Genomic DNA, 25,148 nt, shown 5'->3' with positions numbered 1-25,148 from the left:
CCCTGGGAAAAGAACTTCAATTATTCTTCTGTCTGGATGAGTGTCAGAACAATTCATCATAACAACGGGTACGAATGCACGTAATTCTGTAAAAGTCCCTCCTTGAACCAAGACATTGGCATTTGTTCCATTGCCTTGAGCTTTTTTCTGGTTTCAGTTCACCAAACCCTTTTTGCTTGGGCAGAATTTAAGCCCCGTGGCTGAGGTATATACAGTCACAAGACAACGAGTAGCAGCAATTCCACAATTAGCTGAAATACTTGGGAGGTACAGACAACCAAGGTAAGTAATTTGGGCTGCACTTGGAAGCAAATATTCTGGCCAACTAGAGAGAAGGAGAGAAGGAGAGAAGGAGAGGAGGAGAGGAGGAGAGGAGGAGAGAAGGAGAGGAGGAGAGGAGGAGAGGAGGAGAGGAGGAGAGGAGGAGAGAGAGGGAGGAGGAGAGGAGGAGGAGGAGGAGAGAAGGAGAGAGAGGAGAGGAGGAGAGGAGGAGAGGAGGAGAGGAGGAGAGGAGGAGAGGAGGAGAGGAGGAGAGGAGAGAGGAGAGGAGGAGAGAAGGAGAGAAGGAGAGAAGGGTAAAATAGAGGCTTTCACTGAAATGCCCTTACCTGCACTAAGCAAACCTGGGTGAAAATATAAATACACACAAAAGCCAAAAGGGAATCAGGACGCGATTATTTGTTTTAGAAAGGAGGGTGACGTGGGACTCTAATGTTCTCTTGACTTGTAGTAAGATATCTTCAAACATCATCGCGACGTAAATTTTCCCCCAATTCCTTAGCCTAACCTTCAAGAAGAATTAAAATTATGTCAGTGATACAAAGAGAGATAAGCCAGGGTTTCCCACCCTCCAATAATGCTCTTGAGATTCTAACAGAAAGGCCACCAGAGGGAGGAAACAAGAAGTTTGCCCTGGAAAGAGAGGAAATGAAAAGCCTAAAGTCCCCAGGAGGGTGTGGAAGGGAACATGGTGGCAGGGGTGGCATTGGACATGGGTGGGGAGGGACTTGGGAATGGAGAAGGCCGACTGGCAGCCAGCATACACCAACCACCACCTCATGGAAGCCAAACCATGTCTGTGGATCGTGTATTGCAGGCAGTGAGAAGCTGCTTGTCCTGTCCTCGTTGGGCCAGGACCTCCAAGAGCAGCCAGCTGCCCACTGACTATAGATGGTATTGCCCATCTCTGCCCAAACACCTGGATGAGCTGCCTCACAATGGCTTCATGTTACTTGCCTTGAATGGCTCAAACCGTACAATTCCCTCCAAAACAGCATTGGTCCTTGCTATTCAGAAATGCTGTTGGGGACAAATCCAAGCCCCTTTATGTGGGTGAGGCTAAGTGGTGAAATATGTCACCTGCTACAAATTCATGTCCATTCAAATAAATGTATAGAAATTTAGTCAAACCATATCTTTCCAGGAGCCTGTCTGCTCCATCAGGTAAGGGACAATGGAATTCAGCCTTAGTTTTCTGAACCAAGAGCTCTTGCTCACCTAGTCCTGAGTGGCTCAATATGTGATCAGATTGAGGCTGCAAAAACTGAACAAGATGCTGGACACGCAGATATGAGTGGATACCAAATGAGGTAGACATCAACCCAAAACACCCTTCACAACTCCTTGAATGATACTGAAGGACCTCAATCCCTTTTTCACTCACTCCATAGAATAAAATCACAACTGGTTACCAGTCTAGAAAGTCTCTGTGTTATGTGATACTACTCATGCAAATACAGTCAGGACAACATCCATGCCCTACAGGGCATTAATGATTTTACAACCAACATTCACTATAGTTAAAAGATCACTAAAGTCCTTTTCAGCTTGAATGTTAAGTGATTCTATTAAAGTTTAGTTGAATATCTATCTTGGGGCATTTGGGTGTCAAATGCAATATTCTGGACTTAATTTGCTGAGCGGCTGTTGCGTGTTTTGGTGAGGGGCGTACAACAAGCCAGGGCATCTCAGGAATAAGGAGGCTTTAGAAACAGTTGCTGCCACACTCATCATCACCCTGTGGATACTTCCATAAGGTTATATTACAAGTTCACGGCTCTATGAACTTGTATTACATAAAAGATACAGTGTTGATTAATTTTGGTTCTTTTTCTTGCCCTTTGACTCAGTGAATAATAACTAGTTTGGGGCTAATTTTAATGTGCTTGATAAAAAAAAATCATAGCCACTAATGCTTAAATAGTATCTGAGCCTTAATATCATTGTGAGAATGTCAGTAGAAATAAATGGTTTCTCGGCTGGGTGTGGTGGCTCACGCCTGTAATCCCAGCACTTTGAGAGGCCGAGACGGGCGGATCACGAGGTCAGGAGATGGAGACCATCCTGGCTAACACGGTGAAACCCCATCTCTACTAAACATACAAAAAATTAGCTGGGCGTGGTGGCAGGCACCTGTAGTCCCAGCTACTCGGGAGGCTGAGGCAGGAGACCAGCGTGAACCCAGGAGGCGGAGCTTGCAGTGAGCCGAGATTGCACCACTGCACTCCAGCCTGGGTGACAGAGCGAGACTCCGTTTCAAAAAAAAAAAAAACTAAATAAATAAATAAAATAAAACAAAGAAATAAATGGTTTCTCAAGGCAGACAACAGGTTCTTGAAACAATGTTTAGATTATCTGCTTATTAAAAGGAGTAGAAATATAAATATTATTCTCCTTCTCCAACTTTTTCTCGGGAAATTTTTCAAATATTCAGAAAAGTTGACAGAATAGTATAATAAAGTCCTAAATCCTTTTTCTTAGATACAATAATTATTCATGTTTTGCTATATATGCTTCCTATATTTACCTACTTATTTACTTATTTATTGCGAAGCCAGTTGAAAGACAGTTTTTAACATCACAACACTTCATGACTGAGAACTTCAGCATACAAAGCCTAAAAACAAGAACATTTCCATTACAAAATACCATTATTGCACTTAAGAAAATAAACAAAACTTCTGAAATATCATTTGTATTCTGTTTATATTTAAGTTTTCCCAGTGGTCTAAGAATTATTCTCTCCGCTTATTATATAGCTTCATTTTTATGTGCTAGGAGTGACTTCACTGACACTTTGCTTCACTCTGTTGTCAGAAAGCAGGACTTGAGAGGTTATTCTAATACTGAAAGTATCGTGCTGGTAAATGCACTTCTAAAATCAGTTACTTGGAGGCATTTTAATTTGAGAACAAAGTTTACCTGGCAGGATCACTAGAAATCCATGTTGGTGAACTGTCTATATGTATAGGCATATAGCCAACAATTAGCAAATGTTACCTGGAAGTTTTCCCAGCCCAGATCACGGTGGAGCAACTTTACGGCCGATGATGTTGGAGTCTTCATGTTCTGCTGTTCATGCATTGGAACAGCTCCCAGTCTACCGGAAATTTCAGTTGCAGATTCTCCTCATCCCATCACCAAATAGACGTAAGATGTTCCTCAGATGTTGTGAGGATTATCAGACTCAGACAAGAATTTTTACGTGAAAGGATGTCCATCCTACAATCCGAGTGCTCAGTTGCTACTTTTAAAAGCACCTGGAGGCCAGATGTGGTGGCTTACACCTGTAATCCCAGCACTTTGGGAGGCTGAGGCAGGCAGATCGCCTGAGGCCAGGAGTTCGAGACCAGCCTGAACAATACAAAAATTAGCTGGGCATGGTGGTGGGCACCTATAGTCCCAGCTACTTGGGAGACTGAGACAGGAGACTTCCTTCAACTCGGGAGGCGGAGGTTGCAGTGAACCGAGATCACACCACTGCACTCCAGCCTGGGCAACAGAGCCAGACTCCGTTTCAAAAAAAGAAAAAAAAAAAACACCACGTGGATACGCCTTCAACCAACAAGATACCTGCACTTCCCCTGGCCAGAGAACAGGAACTTCACCATTTGCTGCTCTCAGGACACAGCAGTCTACAGAACAGAAGCAGGCCCTCCTCTCACAGGATTTACATGCTAGTGAGGAGACAGGTCATAGTACACGTATCATGGCGCAAACTCTGAAGAAACACAAAACGCATGTTACATGCTAGTGAGGAGACAGGTCGTAGTACACGTATCACGGCGTGCACTCTGAAGAAACACAAAATGCATGTTACATGCTAGTGAGGAGACAGGTCATAGTACACGTATCACGGCGCACACTCTGAAGAAATACAAAACGCATGGAGAAAGAGATGATGGGCAGGGGTGGGAGTGAGCTTTCAGGTAGGTGGCCAAGAACGGCCTCTCTGAGGAGGTGGTGGATTCCAGCAGAGATCAGGGAGGGAGTCATTTGGGAGGATGCAGGGCAAAGTTTTGGGCTGGCTCTGTCACCCATGCTGGAGTGCAGTGGCATGATCTTGGCTCACTGCAACCTCTGCCCCCTCCAGGTTCAAGCGATTCTCCTGTCTCAGCCTCCTGAGTAGCTGGGACTGTAGGTGCCCGCCACCATACCCAGCTCCTGCTTGTATTTTTAGTAGAGACAGGGTTTCACCATATTGGTCAGGCTGGTCTTGAACCTTAGGACCCACCTGGCATATCTAGGAGGAGTGGACTAGAGAATGTAGGGGTGTGAGGGATGAGACGGAAGATTGGGGGGACAGCGTGAGGCGGAGGCTATGTAGAAGCCTTGCAGGTCAAGTGAAGTTTTTGGAGTTTAACTCTCAGTCAGGAAGCGTTGGAGGGGAGCCATTCGCCACCCACATTTAGTAACAACGCACTTCAATGTCGTGCTTATCCGTGGACCAATTTTCCTCAGCTCCTTTTTGTCTTCCACATTTTCCCAGGCTTTAAATTCTAATTCATGCATTTTTTATTGTATATATATTTTGGCAAGTCATCTTAACTATTTTGTGGAATTAAATAAGACACATCTGTATCTACATATTAATAGCTATGTCTCTATCCATGTGGTAAAATTTTTAAAGTTATATTACTTGTTGGGGGTTTATATTACTGGTGAATATAAAGACTGATGTCTGCTCAAAACATGTCAGAACAAAGTTCAGGCACAGAAATTTTATTTCTATTCAGAGTATAACACAATGCTGAATCAAGTGTAATAATGATCTCTTATTTAATCTAACCATACAAAGGAATCCCATGTTTGTCGTAACGTAAGAGATAGCTGCAGTATAAATATTATGGGCAAGCATTATGTCACTACATCTCAAGTCAATGTTGATCTCAAAATATTTCAGATTTGAACTCCAAACTTTCCTTATTTTTCCTACATAGTTTCCACAAACAAGCTCACTAACTCTGCCCATGATAGCCTACAGAAAGTAGGCTGAGTGAATGTCTCAATGTGCTAACAAATGTAAAAAAAAATGTTTAACTTCAGCTCCTAAAATAATGTTAAATCACTTTATGTATTTATGCATTCATACCATTAGGGAAAATACAGTGGGTTGTGGAGGAGGTACAAACGCTGTGACTGTCTGTTTGCTGAATAACCTCACAGCTTATATGTTTATAAGAATGTTTACTGGAATGCCAGTATGTGAAAAGCATACAACTCCAGTGACCCGCCCTCCACCCCCAAATCCATAGGATTATTTGGTGCTGTGACTAACGCTGATCAGCTTGGGTTTTCACATTGATTCTTAGGAGTCTGGGTGTTCAAAAATGGCAACTTAAATTTAGCAAATAGCTCAGTGGCAGCTCAGGCCTTGAGTCACAAATTCCATCCTTAGAAAGCCGGCAGCATGAAACCTAATTCACATTGGCAAGAACTTGCAGAAATGAGATAGTGAAGAATGAGGCTGGGATTGCTTTGGAGTAGCTAGGTTGAGAAGGAATACACAGATAAAAACATTCATAGAGAATTCACATTGCTGACAGTCTCGGTGGTCATCTGCAGTCCCCCTTTCCTTGTAGTTGAGGAAACAGAGACAGAGTGAGTACAAGTGATGGGCCGTGGCCACACAGATAGTTCATCTGCAGTGACAAAAGAGAAGTGACCATGGAGATAATTGAGAAGAATTTGCTTAGATGAATTTCCAAATTATTGCACTAGTGCTTGTTCATTGCATTGAATTTGGAAAACACAAAATGTGCACAAAGAAAAAGAAAAGTCAGTAATCCCATTCTTGAGAGATAATCACCATGAACGTTTTAGTTTGACCCCTTTTAAGATGGTTTCGGCCTAGGATATGAGCCTCCAGTAAAATCTGGATTTGATGATGGGTTGTGAAATTTTCCCCAATGTCCCATTACTGTCCCTTCACAAGATCAAGGGACAGCATTGTTCCCGTGGGAAGACCAGTGTTGGCTCTCATCTTTCACTCGGTTATCCATTTGATAAGTATTTAGTGAGCATTTATCATGTGTCAGGCACTGTGCTAGGCACTGGGAATACAAATAGGAATGAGACAGTTCTCTAGTCCCTACCCTTGTGGAGATTACACCCCAGCCAGGAAAACATAACAAACACTCATTATAATTATGAACCAATGCAGGGCACCAGGAGACGGTATAATAGTATCTCCTGACACATCCCAGACCAAGCGAGGCTTGCGCTAGGATCAGCCTTGCTGCTCAGAGTGGCCGGCGGCGGTCATGAGCTCTGACAGCCCTTCAGAAATGCAGAATCTCAGGCTCTACCCAGGCCTCCTGAATCATAATTTACTTTGTAACAAGTTCCCAGGAAATTCACAGGCACCGGAGGGTTTGAAAAGCACGGTGTAAAGGAAGAATGGGAATGAGCAGTCCAGGGCAGGAGTGGCAGGCATTCCCCACCAAGGGCCTGTGAGCAGGTCTCCAGGGAAGGCACAGGACCGCTGGAAACCGTGAACACCAGTGTGCTGGAACCCGGGCCAGACCAGTGAGTGGATGTGCAGGGGCCTGGCCAAGCAGGGCCTTGGTGTGGGACTAGCCCTCCACCCGGGGCCTCTCCAGACCCTCTTGGAGCCTTGTTTCTTGAATCTGCTAAGAAACAAGGATCTCCTCCCTGTCCCCTTGGGCTATTGTGGGGATCAAATCAGTGACTGTATCTGAAAACATTCAGAACTCTGAGGTTCCATCCCTTTTGTTTTGAAGAGAAACAGAGAAGAGCTGCAGGGGTTTTTGTTTTGTTTTGTTTTGTTTTGGAGACTTGAGTCTTGCTCTGTCGCCAGACTGGAGTGCAGTGGTGTGATCTCTGCTCACCGCAACCTCTGCCTCCCAGGTTCAAGCGATTCACCTGTCTCAGCCTCTCAAGTAGCTGGGACTACAGGCGCGCATCACCACACCCAGCTAATTTTTGTATTTTTAGTAGAGACGGGGGTCTCACCATGTTGGCCAGGATGGTCTTGATCTCTTGACCTCGTGATCTGCCTGCCTCGGCCTCCCAAAGTGCTGGGATTACAGGCCTGAGCCACCGCGCCCGGCCAAGAGCTGCAGTTTTGCAGGATGCTCTATGAACTATCTAACCGTGTCTAGAACAACTGGTGAGGCAGAACTCAACATGCAAATCATGGTGCTCCTGTGAACAGCTTGTCAATCACATGAGGCTCCATACTCTTTGCAAGCACAGATAGTGATTTAAAAAAAAAAAAAAAAAACCCTCTTTAGCTCTCCCTTTAGGGGCCGGGGGAGGTAAAGTAGGTGGGGTAGGAGTGGGGGTTGCAAATAGTGGAACCTGTGGGGTTAGGGAGCCCTGGGGCGAGCACCTCCTCTCCCACCCCACGCTCACTGCTCACCTCCTGGCTCTAGAAGTTAATCTCATTTTTCAGACTATAGCAGCACCAAGTTCCCTATTGTGCTGTCAAGATGCCAGATGAGTAGGTCACAGAGGGAGACCTGGAGGGATGCCTCCGGGCTTTTGCATTGTCTTGCTGTTCACTTTGAGGGCCAGGGAGAATACAGCGAACCTAAAAAAAAAAATCTAAATCCAAACAAAACCACCTCCGAAGAAAAATAAACAGGACACCCCAACACCGCCTGGGAAGAAAAGGCCTTGGGTTTCATGAAGTCTTTTGTTCTCATTATTTACTCTTATTAATCAGATTGAAGTATCTGGTTTCCAAAGCTCTTACCTACAACAGGGCTTCTTCTTGGCTACACCTTTGTAATTCTAAACCAGGCTTGGAAGATGGGCAGGTGACCCAGAGAGCTCCTCTTTGTTCTCCATTTGCACATTCTATTTTGTAGCCTCCTGCAATGAACTAGCGCATCAGCTGGATTTACAACCCGAAACCACTCTGTATCTGTTACCGACATTTATATAACACAAGTCCTCAAAGGTTGTTTACTGCACACTTTCTGCCATGTACCATTTTATTTGTCCTCACAACAGTCGTGGGCTTTTTAATTTTTGTTTTAAATTCCCATTTCATAGAAAGGCAAATGGAGGCAAAGAAATGTCAAGTGAGCAGTTTGCGACTATATGATTGGAGTTAATCAGCAGCTGGGCAGGACCAATAGTTAGAAGTAGTCAGAAGTTCTAACACTCCCTTCAGAACTTCTTTCAGCACCATCGTTATTAGAAAATTATCTTTTGGCCGGGCGCGGTGGCTGACGCCTGTAATCCCAGCACTTTGGGAGGCCGAGACGGGCGGATCACGAGGTCAGGAGATCAAGACCATCCTGGCTAACACGGTGAAACCCCGTCTCTACTAAAAAATACAAAAAAACTAGCCGGGTGAGGTGGCGGCGCCTGGAGTCTCAGCTACTCCGGAGGCTGAGGCAGGAGAATGGCGGGAACCCGGGAGGTGGAGCTTGCAGTGAGCTGAGATCCGGCCACTGCACTCTAGCCTGGGTGACAGAGCGAGACTCCGTCTCAAAAAAAAAAAAAAAAAAAAAAAGAAAATTACTTTTGTCTATTTAATATCTTTAATAATTATATCATTTCTAAAGCTTTCCACAAAGGGCCATTGCAGTTCTTGAATTTATTGCAAACATATCTTTAAAAAAATGTCAGTCCTAATATTGAAGCTGTAATACAAATTTTAAAATTATTGTCATTATACCGTAAACCACAATGAAGAACATCTTATTTATTTATTTATTTATTTTTTGAGACAGGGTCTCACTCTGCCACCCAGGCTGGAGTGCAGTGGTGCAACCTTGGCTCATTGCAACCTCTGACTCCTGGGTTCAAGCGAGTCTTGTGCCTGAGCCTCCTGAGTAGCTGGGATTACAGGCACCCTCCACCACACTCAGCTCATTGTTTTGTATTTTCAGTAGAGACAGGGTTTCACTATGTTGGCCAGGCTGGTCTCAAACTCCTGACCTCAGGTGATTCTCCCTCCTTGGCCTACCAAAGTGTTGGGATTACAGGTGTTAGCCACCGTGCCAAGCCAGAACGTCTTATTTAAACAAAAAGGGATTAATATTTCACCAGGCAATAAATGTAGCTGTTTCTTTTCTCTCCATATCTACAACCAATGGTGTTATTTTACAGGCTAATTCTAAAGAGAAGCAATTTTTAAAAAATGATAAAAGCCACGTTTTGCTCAGAACTACTGCTGTTCACATACCATATAAGTTGTTTTACAGCAAATACCCATTTGCCAGGCTCCAGATGGCAAAATGCTAAGTTGCGAGTTCAGTATCGTCCAGCTAGTTGTTCGTCTGAGATTCGGCAGCACGTACCGTTGAGAGAGGACACCGTGTTGCCGCCACTTCTCACAGCTGAGTCTACTATGGTAGACCATCCATGTCCTTAAAATGCAAGTCTTAGCAAAAAGCCTCCCACAAATCCACTGGATGTCACAAAGTTCTGTTTGATAAATTCAGTTGCTTCTTCAATTGTATTGTTGATTTCAGGTGCTGCTTTACTTGCTCATTTCTTAGTCTGTCTTTTTTTTTTTTTTTTTTTTTTTTTTTTTTTTTGATGGAGTCTCGCTTTGTCACTAGGCTGGAGTGCAGTGGCGCGATCTCGGCTCATTGGAACTTCTGCCTCCGGGGTTCAAGTGACTCTCCTGCCTCAGCCTCCCAAGTAGCTGGGATTACAGGCGCCCACCACCATGCCCGGCTAATTTTTGTATTTTTAATAGAGACAGAGTTTCACCATGCTGGCCAGGATGGTCTCGATCTCCTGACCTCGTGATCCACACGCCTCGGCCTCCCAAAGTGCTGGGATTACAGGCATGAGCCACCACGCCCAGTCTTTAGTATGTCTTTTTGCTTTGCGTACATCTCTTTCAATTCTCTTCCAGTCAATCTGGAAGTCACCGCAGTTGCTGCAAGCTTCCCAACTTTCGGGAGCAAAAATCCTGCATACCAGCCTGTCACACCACACATTCCGATCTGGGGAGCTACTGAGTATTTTTCTATAACACCATAGGTCTCCAACTGCGGCCAAACACTCGATTCCACCGCTGATGTCTTCTTGCATACTCAGTTAAATCCAACACTTCATAAGAGTCGTCATCACTTTCATATTTTTGGGGGCTGGGGTTAGAGGTCACCATGATACCACAGGTGGCCTCTTTTGGGGTGGTCCCTGCCTGCTCTCCTCTTCCTGGCACTTTCAGAAAATAAGTAATAAAAATACTGAGAAGAAAATAATAATCTTATTAAGCAAATGGGCTTGTCACTGGTGGAGGATGTCCAGGTTCTTGGCATCTTGAACAAAGAAGTGGACAAAACGCACAAAGCAAGGAAGGAATGAAGAGATTTATTGAAAATGAAAGTACATTCCACAGCATGGGAGCGGCTGGAACATAGGGGCTCAGAGGCCCCGTTACAGAAGTTTTGGAAGTTTAAATACCCCCTAGATGATTCCATTGGTTACTTTGCTTACGCTCTGTAAATGGAGAGGATGAAGTAAAGTTACAAAGTCATTTACAGCATACGCCCTATGGATAGGCCTTATATTCCCTTATATTCCCTGCCTCATGACCCTATTTTCCTACCTCAGGCTCACTGCTCAATCAATGTACACAGAAGCCAATACCAGGGTACTGGCTTTTGAGAAAAGAAAGGTTTTATTGCAAGACCAGCCAGCAAGGAGACAGGAGGCAGGTTCAAATCTTCCTCCCTGATTTGGGGTCTGGGACAAGTTTTAAGGAAGCAGAGGGCAAAGGAAAGGACTTAGAAATGTTGGCTTGGCAGGATCTGTTTGAAGGCCTTCAACTTTGGCCATTTATGGCAAGGTATGTTGAGTTGGATTTTAGCCCCTATCTTCTGGGCCAAGAGACCCTTCCCTTCTGAGAGTTCAAATGTTCGGGTTCCAGTCATGTCCCAGTCTTCTTCGTTCCAAGGAGAGGAACAGTCGGTTCTGGATGTTTGTTAGACATCAAACCTTTTTCTAGGGTGCATGCCTGGGCTTTGTGACTTAAGAGTTTTTGGCTCTGTTACACCTGCAAGGTAACTCAACATTTTGTTATAAACAGAGTAAGCCTCGTTTGGGCTGGTCCTGTGGCTGCAACGGCACTTATTCCCACCACCTAGAATCAAGCGCTGCTGACACACTGTTTACTTCCAGTTCCCACGGCCCCTATTCCCCTATACAAAATTACACAGGAAACATATGCGTTCATTTAATTAACAAATGTATATAAGAACATCATAGACAAAGCAAAAGTCTCTTGACACTCTCCATCTTGACCTGTTCACCGTCCCAGACCAGGTGAAGAACTTTGAAGCTATGCTATCTGCAAGTCACCGGCACAGTCGGAATAAAAGCTGGTCGTGGTGGTGAGGGTCATCCGGGTCGGGACTGAGTCAAGGCAGGTGGGACCGAATGGTAGGGACCTGGGTGGACATCTGGGTCGGGACTGAGTCCAGGCAGGCCACCTGCCTTGGGCCTCCAACGTTTCTGCACAGGGCTGGGCTTTAAGAGGCTTTCCAGAGCGCTGCCGGGGCGGGGGTGGGGTGAGGTGAGGGGCTCGCCCTGGCTCTCCCACCCCTGCCTACACGCTGTAAGGTCACTGGATTCATTTCTGGAACTAACTTGTAATTCTCAAGTGCTATTAATTCTCTTCCAACAGGAACCGCCTCAGTAACGCGCCGCTGAGTCAGTTTTCAGGGCGGGTGGTTTCCCCAAGTCCACTCCTGAGGCCCCTCAAGCGCACCCACGGCGTCCGGCTTCCCAGGGCGCTCTTTCCCAGAAGACCTTCTCATCCCTGTTTTCTCCCCTCTTCCGACTTCTCCGAGGGCTGCCCCGCGGTCTGTCCGGCCGCGTCCCGGGCCTTGGGGCGGCTGAGGCATGACCGGAATGCGCGGGAGGACGCGGGGCGGGGACGCGAGGGCAAGGACGCGGGGCACGGAGGGGACGCGGGGCACGGAGGGGACGCGGGGCACGGAGGGGACCCGGGGCGGGCCGGCCTGGCCTGGGCCCTGGTCGGGGCGGCGCTCGGCCCAGCCCGCGCCCCCCGCCCCGACACTCGCAGCCCCGCCTCCGGACCCCCGGTAGTTGCCATCCCCTTGCGGGCCGGGTGGGGCGCGCAGCTCCCAGCCCTGGGAGGTCCCGAGGATCGCGAAACGGAAAGAGAAAAAAGTCGGCGCCGAGCGCCTGGCAGGCAGGGCCCGCCCCGCCTCCCTTCCCGGCTGGTCCAGTCACCGACCTGCGGCTCCGGGGCCGCGAGGGAGGAGGCGCGGGGGGCGCGAGGCGGGGGCGGGCGCTCGGGGCTCGGCCCCGCTCTCGGCTCCGGGGGTTCCCGTGGCCGCAGCAGCGCGGTCTCTGCGGAGGCGGCGGGGGCGCGGCCAGCCAGACCTCTTCCTTTCCAGGGCGGCCCGCGGCGCCCGTTCCGCGGGAGGCGGGCGGGAGGCGGACGCGGCCTGGCCTCGACGTCGACTACCGCGCCGCCCGCGATGGGAAGCGCCTTATAAAGCCGCGCCCGGCCGGCCCGAGCCACTCGCCGCCGCGCCGCCCCGAACGCGGGCCGCACGCAGCCTCCTGGAGTGCCGGGCCGACCCCGGACGACCCCGGGCCGGGACGCACCGCGGACGACTCCTGCCCCGGACGCGCCCCGGACTACCCCGGCCACGGACGTACCCGGGACGACCCCGGCCAGGGCGCGCCTCCTGCGGCCGGGCGGGCGGCGGGGCCGGGGCGCCCTTGGAGGGGGCATGCGTGCGACATGGCCTCGGCGGTGTTTGAGGGCACGTCGCTCGTGAACATGTTCGTGCGTGGCTGCTGGGTGAACGGCATCCGCAGGCTCATCGTCAGCCGGCGCGGCGACGAGGAGGAGTTCTTCGAGATCCGCACGGAGTGGTCGGACCGCAGCGTGCTCTACCTGCATCGCAGCCTCGCGGACCTGGGTCGCCTGTGGCAGCGCCTGCGCGACGCCTTCCCCGAGGACCGGTCGGAGCTGACGCGGGGGCCGCTGCGGCAAGGTGCGGGGCCGGGGACGCGGGAGGGGCGCGGGGCCGAGGCTACCTTGAAGTGCACGAAGGAGGCGGGGAGAGACTTCAACCGAGATTGCGACTTCTCCCTCCTGCCCACCCTGGACAGGGCACACTTGGACCCCGCGCCCGCAGACGAGGGGTGCCCGGGCGGCGGGTTTAGGGGGACGGGGAGCCGGCCTGCCCGGCCTGGGGGCGCCCCCGGCGGAGGAGCCAAATGGGGCGGGAAAGGGGCCGAGGCCGGCAGGGCGGGCGCCGGACTCTCCCCGAGGACGAGTCACTTCCGAGGAGGGCGGGGGCGCCAGGGGCTGAGCGGCTCCCAGGGTCAGCCCGGCCCTAGCCCCTGCCCAGTACCTCCCGAGGGCCGGCGGGCGGGCGGGCGCACTGGGAAAGCGTCTGGGAGCAGTTAACTGCAGGGTCCTAGCCGGGGGTCGCGTCGGGTCTGGCAGCCGCCCCTGAGTTCTCCCCGCGGAGGGCGCACCCCTGGTCTTCGAGCACGAGGTGCCACGCAGCCCTTCCGTCCCTCCTCGGAGGGGCCGCCCCGCCCGCGGCTGCCGCGGACAGCCAGGGCCCCCCCGCACCGCGACCAGGGCTGGTCCCCATTCGAGTTTGATCAGCTGCGCCGCCTCCTCCCCGGCCTTGTGACCGTCCTGGCTCGCGGGAATTCTTGTTTTCAGAAACCGCGGTGGCTTCCCTTTTCCTACGGCTCTGCCCGAGCTTTCTTTTGGAGGCCAAGCTGAGGGGGTGGAAGCGGGGAGGACGCAAGAGAGAGGGGCTGGAGTTGAGACGGAAGAATGCGGGGTGGAGGGCGCAGGCCGGGGAGGGGGGCCACCTGGGAGGGCCAGGAGAGTAGAAGGGGCGGGAAGACTGGAGGACTTCCGAGCAGCACCCCTGTGCCCCCCGCCGGACACGTGTGACCACCTGTAGCTCCGAGCATGGGGACAGTGGCCCAGCAGCCTTCCTTCAATCCTTCCCTAAGCGGAGACCTCCTGAAAGCCTGGGGCCAAGTTACTGAAGCAGAGGGTGGCCCGTCGGAGTCTCCCCAGCCTGCTGTCTGGCTGCGGTCTTGAGATAACCTCTGCTTTTCCCTGGCGATGGCCCCAACCCCAGTGTGTGAATTACGTGGATAATTAGCTCGGTTCTCATGACACATCCTTTGGAAGGGCTCCCACAGCCAGCCAGTTGGGGCCCTGAGCGAGAAGGCCCGCCCTTCAGGCTTCCCTCTGCTCCCCAGAGCCTCACATTCATAGCTGTTCTCCAGACAGTTGGGTGTTATTTCAAGCATCGAAGCAGTTTTCTTTGGATTTGCTGTTTGTTATGATATTTTAAATTTAACAAATGAATGCCCAAATCAGGAAAGCATCGTGAAGGAACAGCGGTTTATTCAATAACCTTTCCTGGAACGAGGCTTAAACACACTGGAGTCCTTGAGCCTCACTGTGGTCAGGCGTCTGAGCTCCGTGACCCCAGGCAGGCTGGTTGCAGCGGGCTCCCCGTGGGACTCCCCACCTATAGCTTTCTACCTGTGGTCTCTGACGTTTGTGAGGACTGAAAGGCATGGTAGAGGGTCTAACAAGAGCAGGTTCTCCATAAATGCCAGTTGTCATCCTTACCATCGCATCAGCCACTTCTGGCAGGGGTTGGGCCAGACGGTGGAAAGAGGGTGTGGTTTCGCATCCACGCGGGTGGAAATAGCTCACCTGGAGCAGGAGGGAGGGGCGTGTGAGGAACTCCACTTGCGCCGCACACACGCTGACTCCGCCTCTTTTGCTCTCACCTGAGTTGTGCTGGGTCCGTTATGCGGTCACAAGGTGTGTGGACACGCAACAGTGTGTCCAAAGAGTGAAGAAAGGTTAAAGACGCGAGAGATTACCGCGGAGAAAAGACTCAGAAGGGGTATGATAGCTACCTCCAAGTACCTCAAGGGGAACACAGATCAGAAATAGGGGTCAGAGTGATGGTGGCAGGGCTGGTGGGTGGTGAGTGTGAGGCCCAGCGGCTGGGTGTAAAGGGCATTCTAACAGCACACCATGGAACTGTTGGAGCTGCTGCCTCTGCTGGGGACAGTCTGGCTCCCCCTGGAGAGGGTGAAGAGGGGAGCCTGGGACCAGAGCCAGGACCGTAAGCCCTGCCTCCATTCTAGTCCTTGGTTTTCTGAGGGACAGTTAGCCGGTCCCTGCCCAGCACACCTAGGTTTTGTTGTGCAGCGCCAGGAAAGTCCTTTCCCTTTCTTTGATCCTTTTAAGTCCAGGGAAATTGTTCACCAAGTAAAATATATCCCAGTAATATAAGAGCAGATTGCACCTTATTTCCATGCAGATTTATTATTTGCATAAAAAGATTGTCTGGATATACAAACTATCAACACAAAAGGCAGCCAGGTGTGTGTGCTCTGCTGTGCTGCAATGCCAGCTCTTCTCTGCATAATTCCCTATCAGATTCCCCAGTTTACATGTATTGAACTGTTTCTGGGATGAGTTAGATTTGCATTCTCTAGTTCCATTTAAGAGATTTGTGAGGAAATCTGGATTTCTGAGCTTCTGTTGGCAGTGGGCTGGTGACTCTTGGAAGTGTCTGACTGCACGCCCTTGGAGGGTGCGGGAGCCTTGGCCCCGCTTGCAGCTTTGAATCTGCTAGCAATTAAAGGGATGCTGAACCCTTTTCTTTGTCCCTTGACTATTGCGGTGGGGGTGAATGTGCTTTTTCTCTCTCTGCACACACACTGTGGAGTGGTGCTTGGAGGCCATCCCTGGGCCTTGTATGTGTCACAGTGCCACATCTGCAGGGATGTGTCAACCCTGCCTGGGGTGGAGGCAAAGTGCTCACTAGTGCACTCTCCTGGCCTTCTGTTTGGGTGAGGTCGGACCAGGCTGACCTCAGGACTTGCCCAGCTTCTGTCCTCTAGCCCCTTTCCTCGCACTCCCGCTCTCCCACCTGACCTTCTTCTCCGTCTGGATTGGACATGCCCCCTCTCCCTTTCTTGTACCCCGGCCCTAGGGGAGGGAGTGGCTGTTTCCTGGGGGTATTGTCGCCAGGTTACCAAGGTGTTCCGTTCTTCTGTTTTCCGGTGTGCCCGTCTTTCATTTAAATCCTCTCTGTGTGATGCCTAACATGGTTCAGGGTTACCCTTTATTTACATCTCTCACACCTAGGAAGGTTTATGCTTTAAAACATAAGCATGTTGAATTTCCTTATTGGCAGTTTGAGGCTCCTGGACTTTTTTGATCATTGTTTCTATAGTTTCAGGCTTTGTGATGTCTGAGTCAACCAGGTCGCCACTGCAGCAGCAGATTGTGTTCCTGAGTAGTCAGGTGATCTTTGATGCTTAGTGGCTGTACTATCAACATTTTGGTTTTACATTTATTCCATCAAATATCTGCATAGTGCCTACCACATGTGTAGCTGATGGTGGCACAACAGTGAACAAGAGACCGAGAACATCCCTGTCCTCATGATTCTTATATTCTGGTTGGGAGAAATCCAATAGTAAACAAGATAAACAAGCAGCAAAATATATTAGAGAGTGATACATGTTCAAAAGAAAAAATAAGTAAGCAAAGAAAGGGGCTCCGACTTGCAGGAGCAGTGGAGGGGTTTTGCATTTAGACAGGGTGATCAAGGACAAGTGACCTTTGAAAAGAGAACTGAAGGAAAGTGGGGATCAAGCCATTGGGTGCCTGGGGAAGTCGATTCTAGGCAGTGGAAGAGCAGGTGCAAAGGCACTGAGGCCGGCGTGTGCCTGGTGGATTTGGGGTGTGAGGAGGTGTAGTGGCTGGTGTGGAGAGTGTTGGTCAAGAAGGGAGAGAGGCAGGTCGTGGTCACATTTGGGCTGTTATTCAGAGAGGGCTCTGAGCAGAGACGTGATTTGGCCTGACTCCAACTCGGGCTGCTGTCCTGAGAAAGAGTAGGGGAGGCGGGGAGGCAGGTGCTGGGGCGTGGTGCAGCAGAACAGGTGGGAGAAGTGAGCAAACGCTGATTTGTATTGAGGGGGAGTCACAGGGGCACTGCAAGGCCAGACGTGGGGTGCGGAGGAGTGTGCGGATGACCCCAGAGTTTTCAGCCTGAGGTGCTGGACTGGCAGGATTGCCATTTGCTGCCATGGGGGAGTCGGCAGGAGGAACTGGCATGGGGGAGGAGGTGGCTCAGGAGGGCAGCTTGGGAGGTGGCATTTTAGCATTTTCTTTTAGTAAGGCCATGATCACGAGCCCACGAGCCCATGGGGTACTAATGTACCTCCCTGTGCTCACCTTTGTCACCAAAGACGTTCATCTTACCTGCATGCTAGGAGACTGTCTTCTTAGACTTGAGATCTGAGTATCAGGGGACTGGCATCTGGGACATTACCAGAAAAGGGCTGGACACAGATGCGACCACCAGACTCCCACATCCCTGACAGCTCTAGGAAGATGCGTGCTTTGATCCCATGGCCTGAACCTGCTCTTGCTGTTCTCAGGTAGACAGTGAGGGGAGAAGCCCTGTGTTACCCTGAAAGATAAGGGAGGATCCCGTGTTACCCGATGGCCAACTGCAAAGCCACAGGGTTTACTTTCTTAGTGACAGTGGCTAAAAAATGATCATGGGCCACACCAGTCCCGGGCAGCAGAGCAGGGTCACAGAGGCACCATCTCTGCCCCACCCAGTGGACCCTTGCAAGTGGGGTGCTGGGTGGGCCTGCGCTTTGCCTTCAACCACAGCTCCACCCCATGCAGAATTCACCTGCGCCGTTCTGCCCACCCAGAGGGGCAGTTCCACTTCTCAGGGGACTTGGATCTTCTTTTCTGACTCACAGACCTATTTTTGACTCTCTTGACCTGACCAAGTCACCCTGCACTGGGGGTGCCCTGCCAGGACTCCCGTGGGGCCACCCACCTTCACGCAGCCTCCTCTTCCTCTTTCTTCCTTCTGCTTTGCTTTTCTTTCCCAAGCCCAAACCCCGCCGCCCCCTCTGCTTCCCCCGTCCTGCTGTACCTGGGATCCTCTTTTCCGTAAATGGCCACTGGGCTGCGTTTGGTTTGCTGCCCCCGACAGATCTCAGACTGAGCCCCTGGGCCCCAGGCGACACCTGAGATCACTTCCCAGCTGGAGACTGGACAGTTCCACAGACAGACCTGCTTCCAGGGCTACTGCCTTTCACGGTGGCATTTGGCACTGAAAAGCGCAGCTTCCTCACAGAACAGGCCAGGGACTCAGCTCAGGAGCACCTTGATCTGAGCTCCCTGCTTGGTGGCGAGAGGAGCTGAGCGTACACCACGTGTGGTGACATTCTTCTGCAGACAGACACCTTTAGCCGTGCCCCCTCTTGTCCCGTCCCACAGGGAGTGGGGACATGAGACAGACCACATAGCTCTTTTACCAACTTACACCTGCAAGGGTTTCTTCCCATTTTTAGGAAACTTTGCTGATGTGCAATGTAGACTCAGCAGAAAACACATGGTGGATAGGGGATGCAGGGGGAGGGAAGAGCTTGCAGTTCAGACTTTGACAGGTGGCAGCTCTCAGTCTCATCATAGAAGATCAAGGCCCTGCCAGATTGCTGGATCACCCACCTGAGACACAGCTGGGTCATGGTAGGAGGGGTTAGCCACCTGGGACACTGCTCAATTACAGTGAGAAGGGTGAGGCTCAGGGATCCCTCCACCTGGGAACATGGCCAGGCCTTAATAGGAGAGGTCAGGCTCAGGCTGAAAGCACTGGCTTTAGACCCAGACAGGTGGGGTTAGGGGATTGGATGCTGGCTTTGCCACCTGCATGTCACTCCAGGCAAGTGGCTCGGTTCCTCAAGCCTTGGGTGCACTGTTGATGCTATAGCAGTAATAATATCTGCACGCAGGGTGGTTGTGAGTACCGAAAGCAGTAGTATCTGTAGAGTGCCTGGCACCAAGCCGGACACATATGGGCTGCTGGCTTTGGGACCCTCTGCTCTTTGCCCCAGCACTTGCCGTGTCCCCTTGATGACAGTGGTCTGCGGGAGAGTGCTGGAGGCTGGCTCCTGAGAGTAGCGGCCCACTCATGTGCCCACCCTCTTCTGGGTGTGGCCCCCCATTCCCTCTGGGAGAATACCCCTGCCCTGGCTAAAGAGAGAGCCACAAAGCGGGGGTCACCACCGAACTTCAGTGGGATCCCTACGGACTGGGCCTGTGGCCTTGCTGGTCCAGAAACTAGAATTGGTGCTGGGTGTGGACCAAGCTTGGATTGCCTAAGAAAGATCCTAAGATCCAGGCTTGATCCTAAGAAAGAATTGCTGGCTGTGGTGGCTCATGCCTGTAATCCCAGCATTTTGGGAGGCCGAGGCAGGTAGATCACTTGAGGTCAGGAATTTGAGACCAGCCTGGCCAACATGGTGATACCCCGTTTCTACTAAAGATAGAAAAATTAGCCAGGCATGGTAGCGCGCATGCCTGTAGTCCCAGCTACTCAGGAGGCTAAGGCAGGAGAATCGCTTGAACCCTGGAAGCGGAGGTTGCAGTGAGCTGAGATCGCACCACTGCACTCCAGCCTGGGCAACAAGAGTGAGACTTTGTCTCAAAAAAGTAAAATAAAATAAAATTAAATAAATAAATAAATATAAATAAATAAATAAGAATTGCCAAGTGCACAGAGTTCTTGTGGCCAGAACCTCTATGGGAAGCCATTGCCTCCTTGCCCCTCATGGGCAAACCCTTTCACAGGATTTGTGAGACCCTGCTTGTCCTTTTCTGGTCTCAGCTCTCCCCACCCCTGCCCTTCACCTTCCCCATCTCACTCCCGCTTTCCACAACCCCTTTCACCCTTATATCTCCTCACCCTTCAGGTCGCCTCCTGCCCCTGCTGTGCATCCTCCTAGCACCCGGATTTGCCAGGTAGGGGACACTTTGTGGTCTGCGTTTGCCTCCTGTTGGCTCTCCTGGCTAGCATGACGTGCTGGGAGGCCGGGATCCCATCTTGTTAGCCATGGTATCCCCAGCCTGGTGGAAGAGGAGCCGTGGGTGCTTTGGGAAGAGTGAACAAAGTGCGTCTTTCCTGCCTGAGTGGACTGCCCCCGCTGGGTGCCTGTGATGCTGCAGGATGGACTGGCTAAGTGGATGGCTGTTGGAGAATGTTGAGTCTAAAATTTAGGAAGGGGGTTTGGCTTTTGGTGGGGAGAATCATGAAAAGGCCTAGAGAAGGCAGGATTATGGGAAGAGCAGAGCAGAGCTCAGTAAGGTTAAGTCAAACACTTCCTTCCCGTTCACTCTAGGAGTCACCCCGAAGGTACAGGAGGCAGCTGCTGCTGCAGAGGGAGGGAGACAGGCTTCCCTCAGCCCCCAGCTTGGGTCCTCCGGGTGTTCTGTTTTTCCTCAGCCACTTCCATCTCTTCCTCCTGTGTTCTCAGCTCAGCTTTTCACTCCTGGAAAGATGTAGAGGAGAGGTGACTGGACCAGCCGCTGGGCACCCCTGGTGCATCCCAGGGTGGAGGTGCGCAGGGAGGCCTTCTGTCCTCGTGTCCACACAGCTGCAAGCTGGCTCTCCTTGTACAGTTACACCGCATGACACTGCGCAGGTGGAAGCGTGAGTCTCGGAGAGTGAAGAGCAGCCTCAGGTTCCCAGACAGTTAGAACTTCCTTGGGATGCTTAGTTATGCATCGAATAACCCGCTAGTCAGTTCTTAGCTCGCTGCTTCTTCAGTATTGACTGCCTATTTAGAAAACAGGTACTTAGGAAGTTTTAAAGGTTTTCCTAAAACATTTGAGATATTTAGTTTCCAAAATGTATATTATACTCAACCTTTAAAGAATGTGTCTCCTGTGCAGCACACAAGATGAGGCTGCGCCCCCCCTTCACCCCTGCATCTGTGTAGTGTGCTGATGGGCACATTTGTTAAATGGAAAAGAAACAATATAAATGTAATTTATGGTTTGACTCAGTTTGAAAGTTCACTTTGCAGAGCATTTCCCCGGGGCTGTCTGTTGTGTGCGTATGGGAACGTGTCCTCTGAGTACTCAGAGAGGCTTGTTCTTTGGGTAGTGGACACTCTTTAATGCTCGACCTCCCCGCGCACCCGAGCAGCGTCCTGCCTTTAGTTTCAGAATTGCAGCAGCAGGAAGCTCTCCCGCCAGGGTCAGATGGCCAAGGTCCTCCCTGGAGGAAGCTGGGTCAGTTACCACAAGTGCTGAGCCCGAAGCCTCCACTTCCCAAAAAAGTAGGACTCTGGACCCAGGTTTGTGCGATTCAGAAGCCGCGTTTGTTAATGTTGGCTCTCACTGTCAGATCTTTGTGCTGACTCCAGTGCGTTCCGTTCTGATTCCAAGAACAAATCAGGTGTTTGTGTTTGCACAAAGCAGCTAATCCCCAAATTGACAGATACAACGCTGTGTTTCCAACTTTCGAGGCCAAACTCCTTTAGGAAGAAAAGTGACGCTGGCAGACACCTGCTGATACTTGGCCCCCAAATGTGTGTCCAGTTGGCCCACTTATTGTGCTACCAATTTTTTGGTTTCAAATTCTTAATTGTTTGGCTACATCTGGATGAAATTCCGATGTCACAAATTGGGTAGGATGAAATTTTTTTTTTTTTTTTTTTTTTTTTTTTTTTAATTTATTTATTATTATTATATACTTTAAGTTGTAGGGTACATGTGCATAACGTGCAGGTTTGTTACATATGTATACTTGTGCCATGTTGCTGTGCTGCACCCATCAACTCGTCATTTACATCAGGTATAACTCCCAATGCAATCCCTCCCCCCCCCCCTCCCCCCTCCCCATGATAGGCCCCGGTGTGACCCAGCCATCCCATTACTGGGTATATACCCAAAGGATTATAAATTATGCTGCTATAAAGACACATGCACACGTATGTTTATTGCAGCACTATTCACAATAGGATGAAATTTTAAAAGTTAAAGTTGTGTTAGTGATTCTTTATCAGAAATTAGAATAGTTTCCGGGGCTGTGAGCTCTGAGGCTGACTTCCTTAAGCGTGCGTTGCAGTGAAGGCCATCGTGGTTTTTCCGCAGAGTGCGCGTGCCCCCTGCTGGCCAGTCCTGAAAGAGCCGAATCAAGAGGCTCTGCTTCCGTTTTAAGGCTCACTTGGGAGAATAGGCAGCCCTCTCAACCTGCCTGCGGTATTCATTCGTGCGGTCTCTAAGACAGTAAAGCTAAGTCGGACAGGAACCCCACAGAATTGTCATGCCATCAACAATATTTGGAATATAAAAACCAAAAGTTTTAGATAATCTTGTTATTGTATTAAGTGCAGTTTTGAAAACCAGTTTTCAAATCGTTGCTTATGGTAAACAGGTGACAACATTTGGAGAAGTTCCACTAGCCATTGGAAGCCAAAGCACTTGAGTAACAAAGGAAGAGTACAACGGGCAGGATAGAAAGAAGCGCAGATGCACACAATAGTTTGCTTCGGGGGAAGCAGTACTTCTTAAACGCATAGTTCTTCTCATCTGTCCCTGGAGAATCAGGCAGTGTCTTTCAACATGGATTCTGCTCAGAGCTTTTTCTTTATACATTTGAGTGTTCGTAATTTGGCATGCTGGCAGCAGGAGTCTGAGGTTTCCAGCTGTGAAACTGAGAGACCTTAGTGAGTATGAAACAATCAGGAATTGCAAGATGAAGATTTCTTTCATTTTTGTGCTGGACAGTTGTACAGTTTTTTTAAAAAAAGTGTATTCCTTCCACATTAAATACACCCATCCGTTTAGTGTATTTAAAACATTTTAAAAACAATCGAAGGGGAGTTGGGAAATGGGAGCTGTGGCATTTTAAGAAGGCCAGGCTGTCTGTGGTCTCTTGCTGGTGCCACGTCTTCACTGGGGGCGGGGAGGCCCTTGCTGTTCAAGGCGCCCTGCTCTGCATTCTTGCTGCTGTGCTCTGGAGCTCTGGTGGCAGCAGCTGGAGCAGCCGCAGGCCAGCTGTGCTGCTGTCAGTCAGGTGGGTTTCAGTCAGTGCAGCAGAATTCATCACTTCTTGAATCAGCTGCGGCCCCTCCTGGGGAAAGGACCAGTGCTTGTTGTCATTCAGGTGAACTGTCTCCGTGGAGAAAGGACCACAGTGTCCTGAGAAAGGTGATCCACATTGCCAGCTTGGTTGCCACCGGGAGCTGGAATGGGGAATTAAATAATGGATGTGCCCCTAACTAAAAGCCTAGAGCTTAAGAAATAAGCAGCCATCATTTCTGTGCTTGCAGGGAGGGATTCCAGCTCTTCACTTTCTCCATCTAAATTTTATCAGACTCCTTTTGTTTGGCTGTTAAGCATGTTTACATAGCAAAGGAAGACAACTTGGCTTCCATTCAGAAACATAAAAACAGGTGAAGAGAAGCAATGTGGTTCTGCACATTTCCACAAATAAAATCAAACCAGCGTGGCTCAGCAGTTTTAGTGCCACTTGGCCCTCGAGACTCTCCTTCAAGGCTGGTGACCGAAGAGCCTGCTGGTCGGTTCTGCCTGGGGTCAGGCTGAAGACTGAGACTGGGGGCTGCCCCAGGGCAGCTGGAGCACACACAGAAGACTGACTAACACCTGTCCACTTCTGCCTTATCTGACGCAAGTGTATTCTGCCAGCACAGCCAACGAACATCGCATCCCTTGCGTGGGCCAGACACTGTGCTGGTTGCTGGTCACAGGGAGATGAGCCTGAGGTACCTCCTGCCCTATGGCTCCCACTAGTCTCTGGGGAGACCCCCAGGTGAAGGCACAGTCATTGCAGAGGAGCAAGAGGCTGTAGAAGGTGGGATGGACCTTCTGAGCCCACAGGCAGGACCCAGTCCCATCGTCACAGAGCAGGTGGCTTTTGCCTAAGTGGGCTTTGCCCCATCGTGAGCCTGGAGGTGGAGGAGGCTGGCGGACAGCTCGCCCAGAGGCTGTTGGGCAGCGAGGCCCTGTTTCTCGGGGTTGGCTTAAGGGTGTGTTTCACAGGGCACAGAGCTGCTGAGATAGGTGGGCTAGGATCAGGTCATGAAGGGTCTGCATGCCCAGCTGAAATCCTAACATAGTTTCCAGAGGCCTGACCAGGTACACTTGCCTTTCTGTAGTTCAGTCTGGAAGATGGGTCATAAAGAAGATAGCGTAGACAGATAAAATACCAGACTCAAAGTTAAGTTTGAATGTCAAATAAACAGCAAATATGTTTTTAGTGTAAGTCTGTCCCTGCTATTGCATTATCCATTGTTTATCTGAAATTCATATTTAATTAGGCATCATGTTCTTATTTGCTAAGTTTGGCCATACTAAAAGGAGATCAGTGTACCGCAAAATATATTTATCTCCCTAATGTTACCCTTGGAGGTTATCAACCCAACCAAGAGCTGCACATTAATTAAATCAAAGATGTAGCCAAAGATATGTCAGCAAAGCAAAGATACAAGCATTATAAACCTCTGTAATACCTGTAAATTGTTAGATCATGCTTTCTGTCCTATGAAATGGGTATACATATGCTGGATACATTGACTATGCAAGAAGCTAATCTTGTAAAGTGAATACAACTACTGTGTCATTCATTTGATCAACCGAAAACTAGTATTGTAGCTGTAATAAAAGTTGAAATATAACAGCAGTTTTACTTGTCTTAGAATAAAGAAGCACTTTGTGGGAATGAGTTATATAATTGTCTTCTCTTTAAAAACAACTTTTTAAGAATTTTGAACTGGCTGTCTTTTCCTTGGTACACTTCCCTTAGCAAGCAGGGGATCAAAGCATTTTGGTTGAAAGAGTGGTGCATATATACTTCTTGTAGTATATAAATATTTGAAATTCTAGGTAAATTGCGGTATATAAATATTTGAAATTCTATGCAGGGAATGCAGGGCTTGGGGTGGAGGCATCCAGAGAGTCTGGTACTTTTGTTGTTTTCCCTTTTTCTTCTTTCTCCACTCTGCTTGCCCGGGCACGTGGGGAGGTGGGGTGAGTTTGGGGAAGACGG

At 49.9% G+C, this 25,148-nt stretch overlaps 4 protein-coding genes across 14 annotated transcripts in view; 2 read left to right on the top strand and 2 right to left on the bottom strand.

Moving 5' to 3' along the window:
- Positions 1 to 25,148, top strand: part of LOC126952529 (tubulin beta-2A chain) — a 759,189-nt gene that overhangs the window by 145,175 nt on the left and 588,866 nt on the right. The window contains exon 1 of one of the 9 annotated variants that reach the window (XM_050787221.1): positions 13,546 to 13,555. The exons of 7 other annotated variants lie outside the window; for them this stretch is intronic. The gene's annotated coding sequence lies outside the window, so the exon portion shown is untranslated. Of the gene's footprint in view, positions 1 to 13,545; positions 13,556 to 15,937; positions 15,948 to 25,148 lie in introns of those variants that run through there. One more of the 9 variants, XM_050787241.1, reaches the window with a different exon arrangement.
- PRPF4B (pre-mRNA processing factor 4B) overlaps positions 1 to 25,148 on the bottom strand; it is a 908,191-nt gene that overhangs the window by 317,895 nt on the left and 565,148 nt on the right. The gene's annotated exons all lie outside the window — the stretch shown is intronic.
- FAM50B (family with sequence similarity 50 member B) overlaps positions 1 to 25,148 on the bottom strand; it is a 667,415-nt gene that overhangs the window by 90,314 nt on the left and 551,953 nt on the right. The window lies entirely within an intron of this gene.
- PXDC1 (PX domain containing 1) overlaps positions 12,956 to 25,148 on the top strand; it is a 29,728-nt gene continuing 17,535 nt past the window's right edge. Inside the window, exon 1 of the mRNA XM_050787278.1 lies at positions 12,956 to 13,247. Coding sequence (XP_050643235.1) covers positions 12,992 to 13,247 — 256 coding nt within the window. The 5' untranslated portion in view covers positions 12,956 to 12,991. The remainder of the gene's footprint in view (positions 13,248 to 25,148) is intronic.

The sequence above is a fragment of the Macaca thibetana genome, chromosome 4, assembly GCF_024542745.1.
Source record: "Macaca thibetana thibetana isolate TM-01 chromosome 4, ASM2454274v1, whole genome shotgun sequence".
Classification (NCBI taxonomy): Eukaryota; Metazoa; Chordata; class Mammalia; order Primates; family Cercopithecidae; genus Macaca; species Macaca thibetana.
This window is presented reverse-complemented; position numbering and strand designations above follow the sequence as displayed.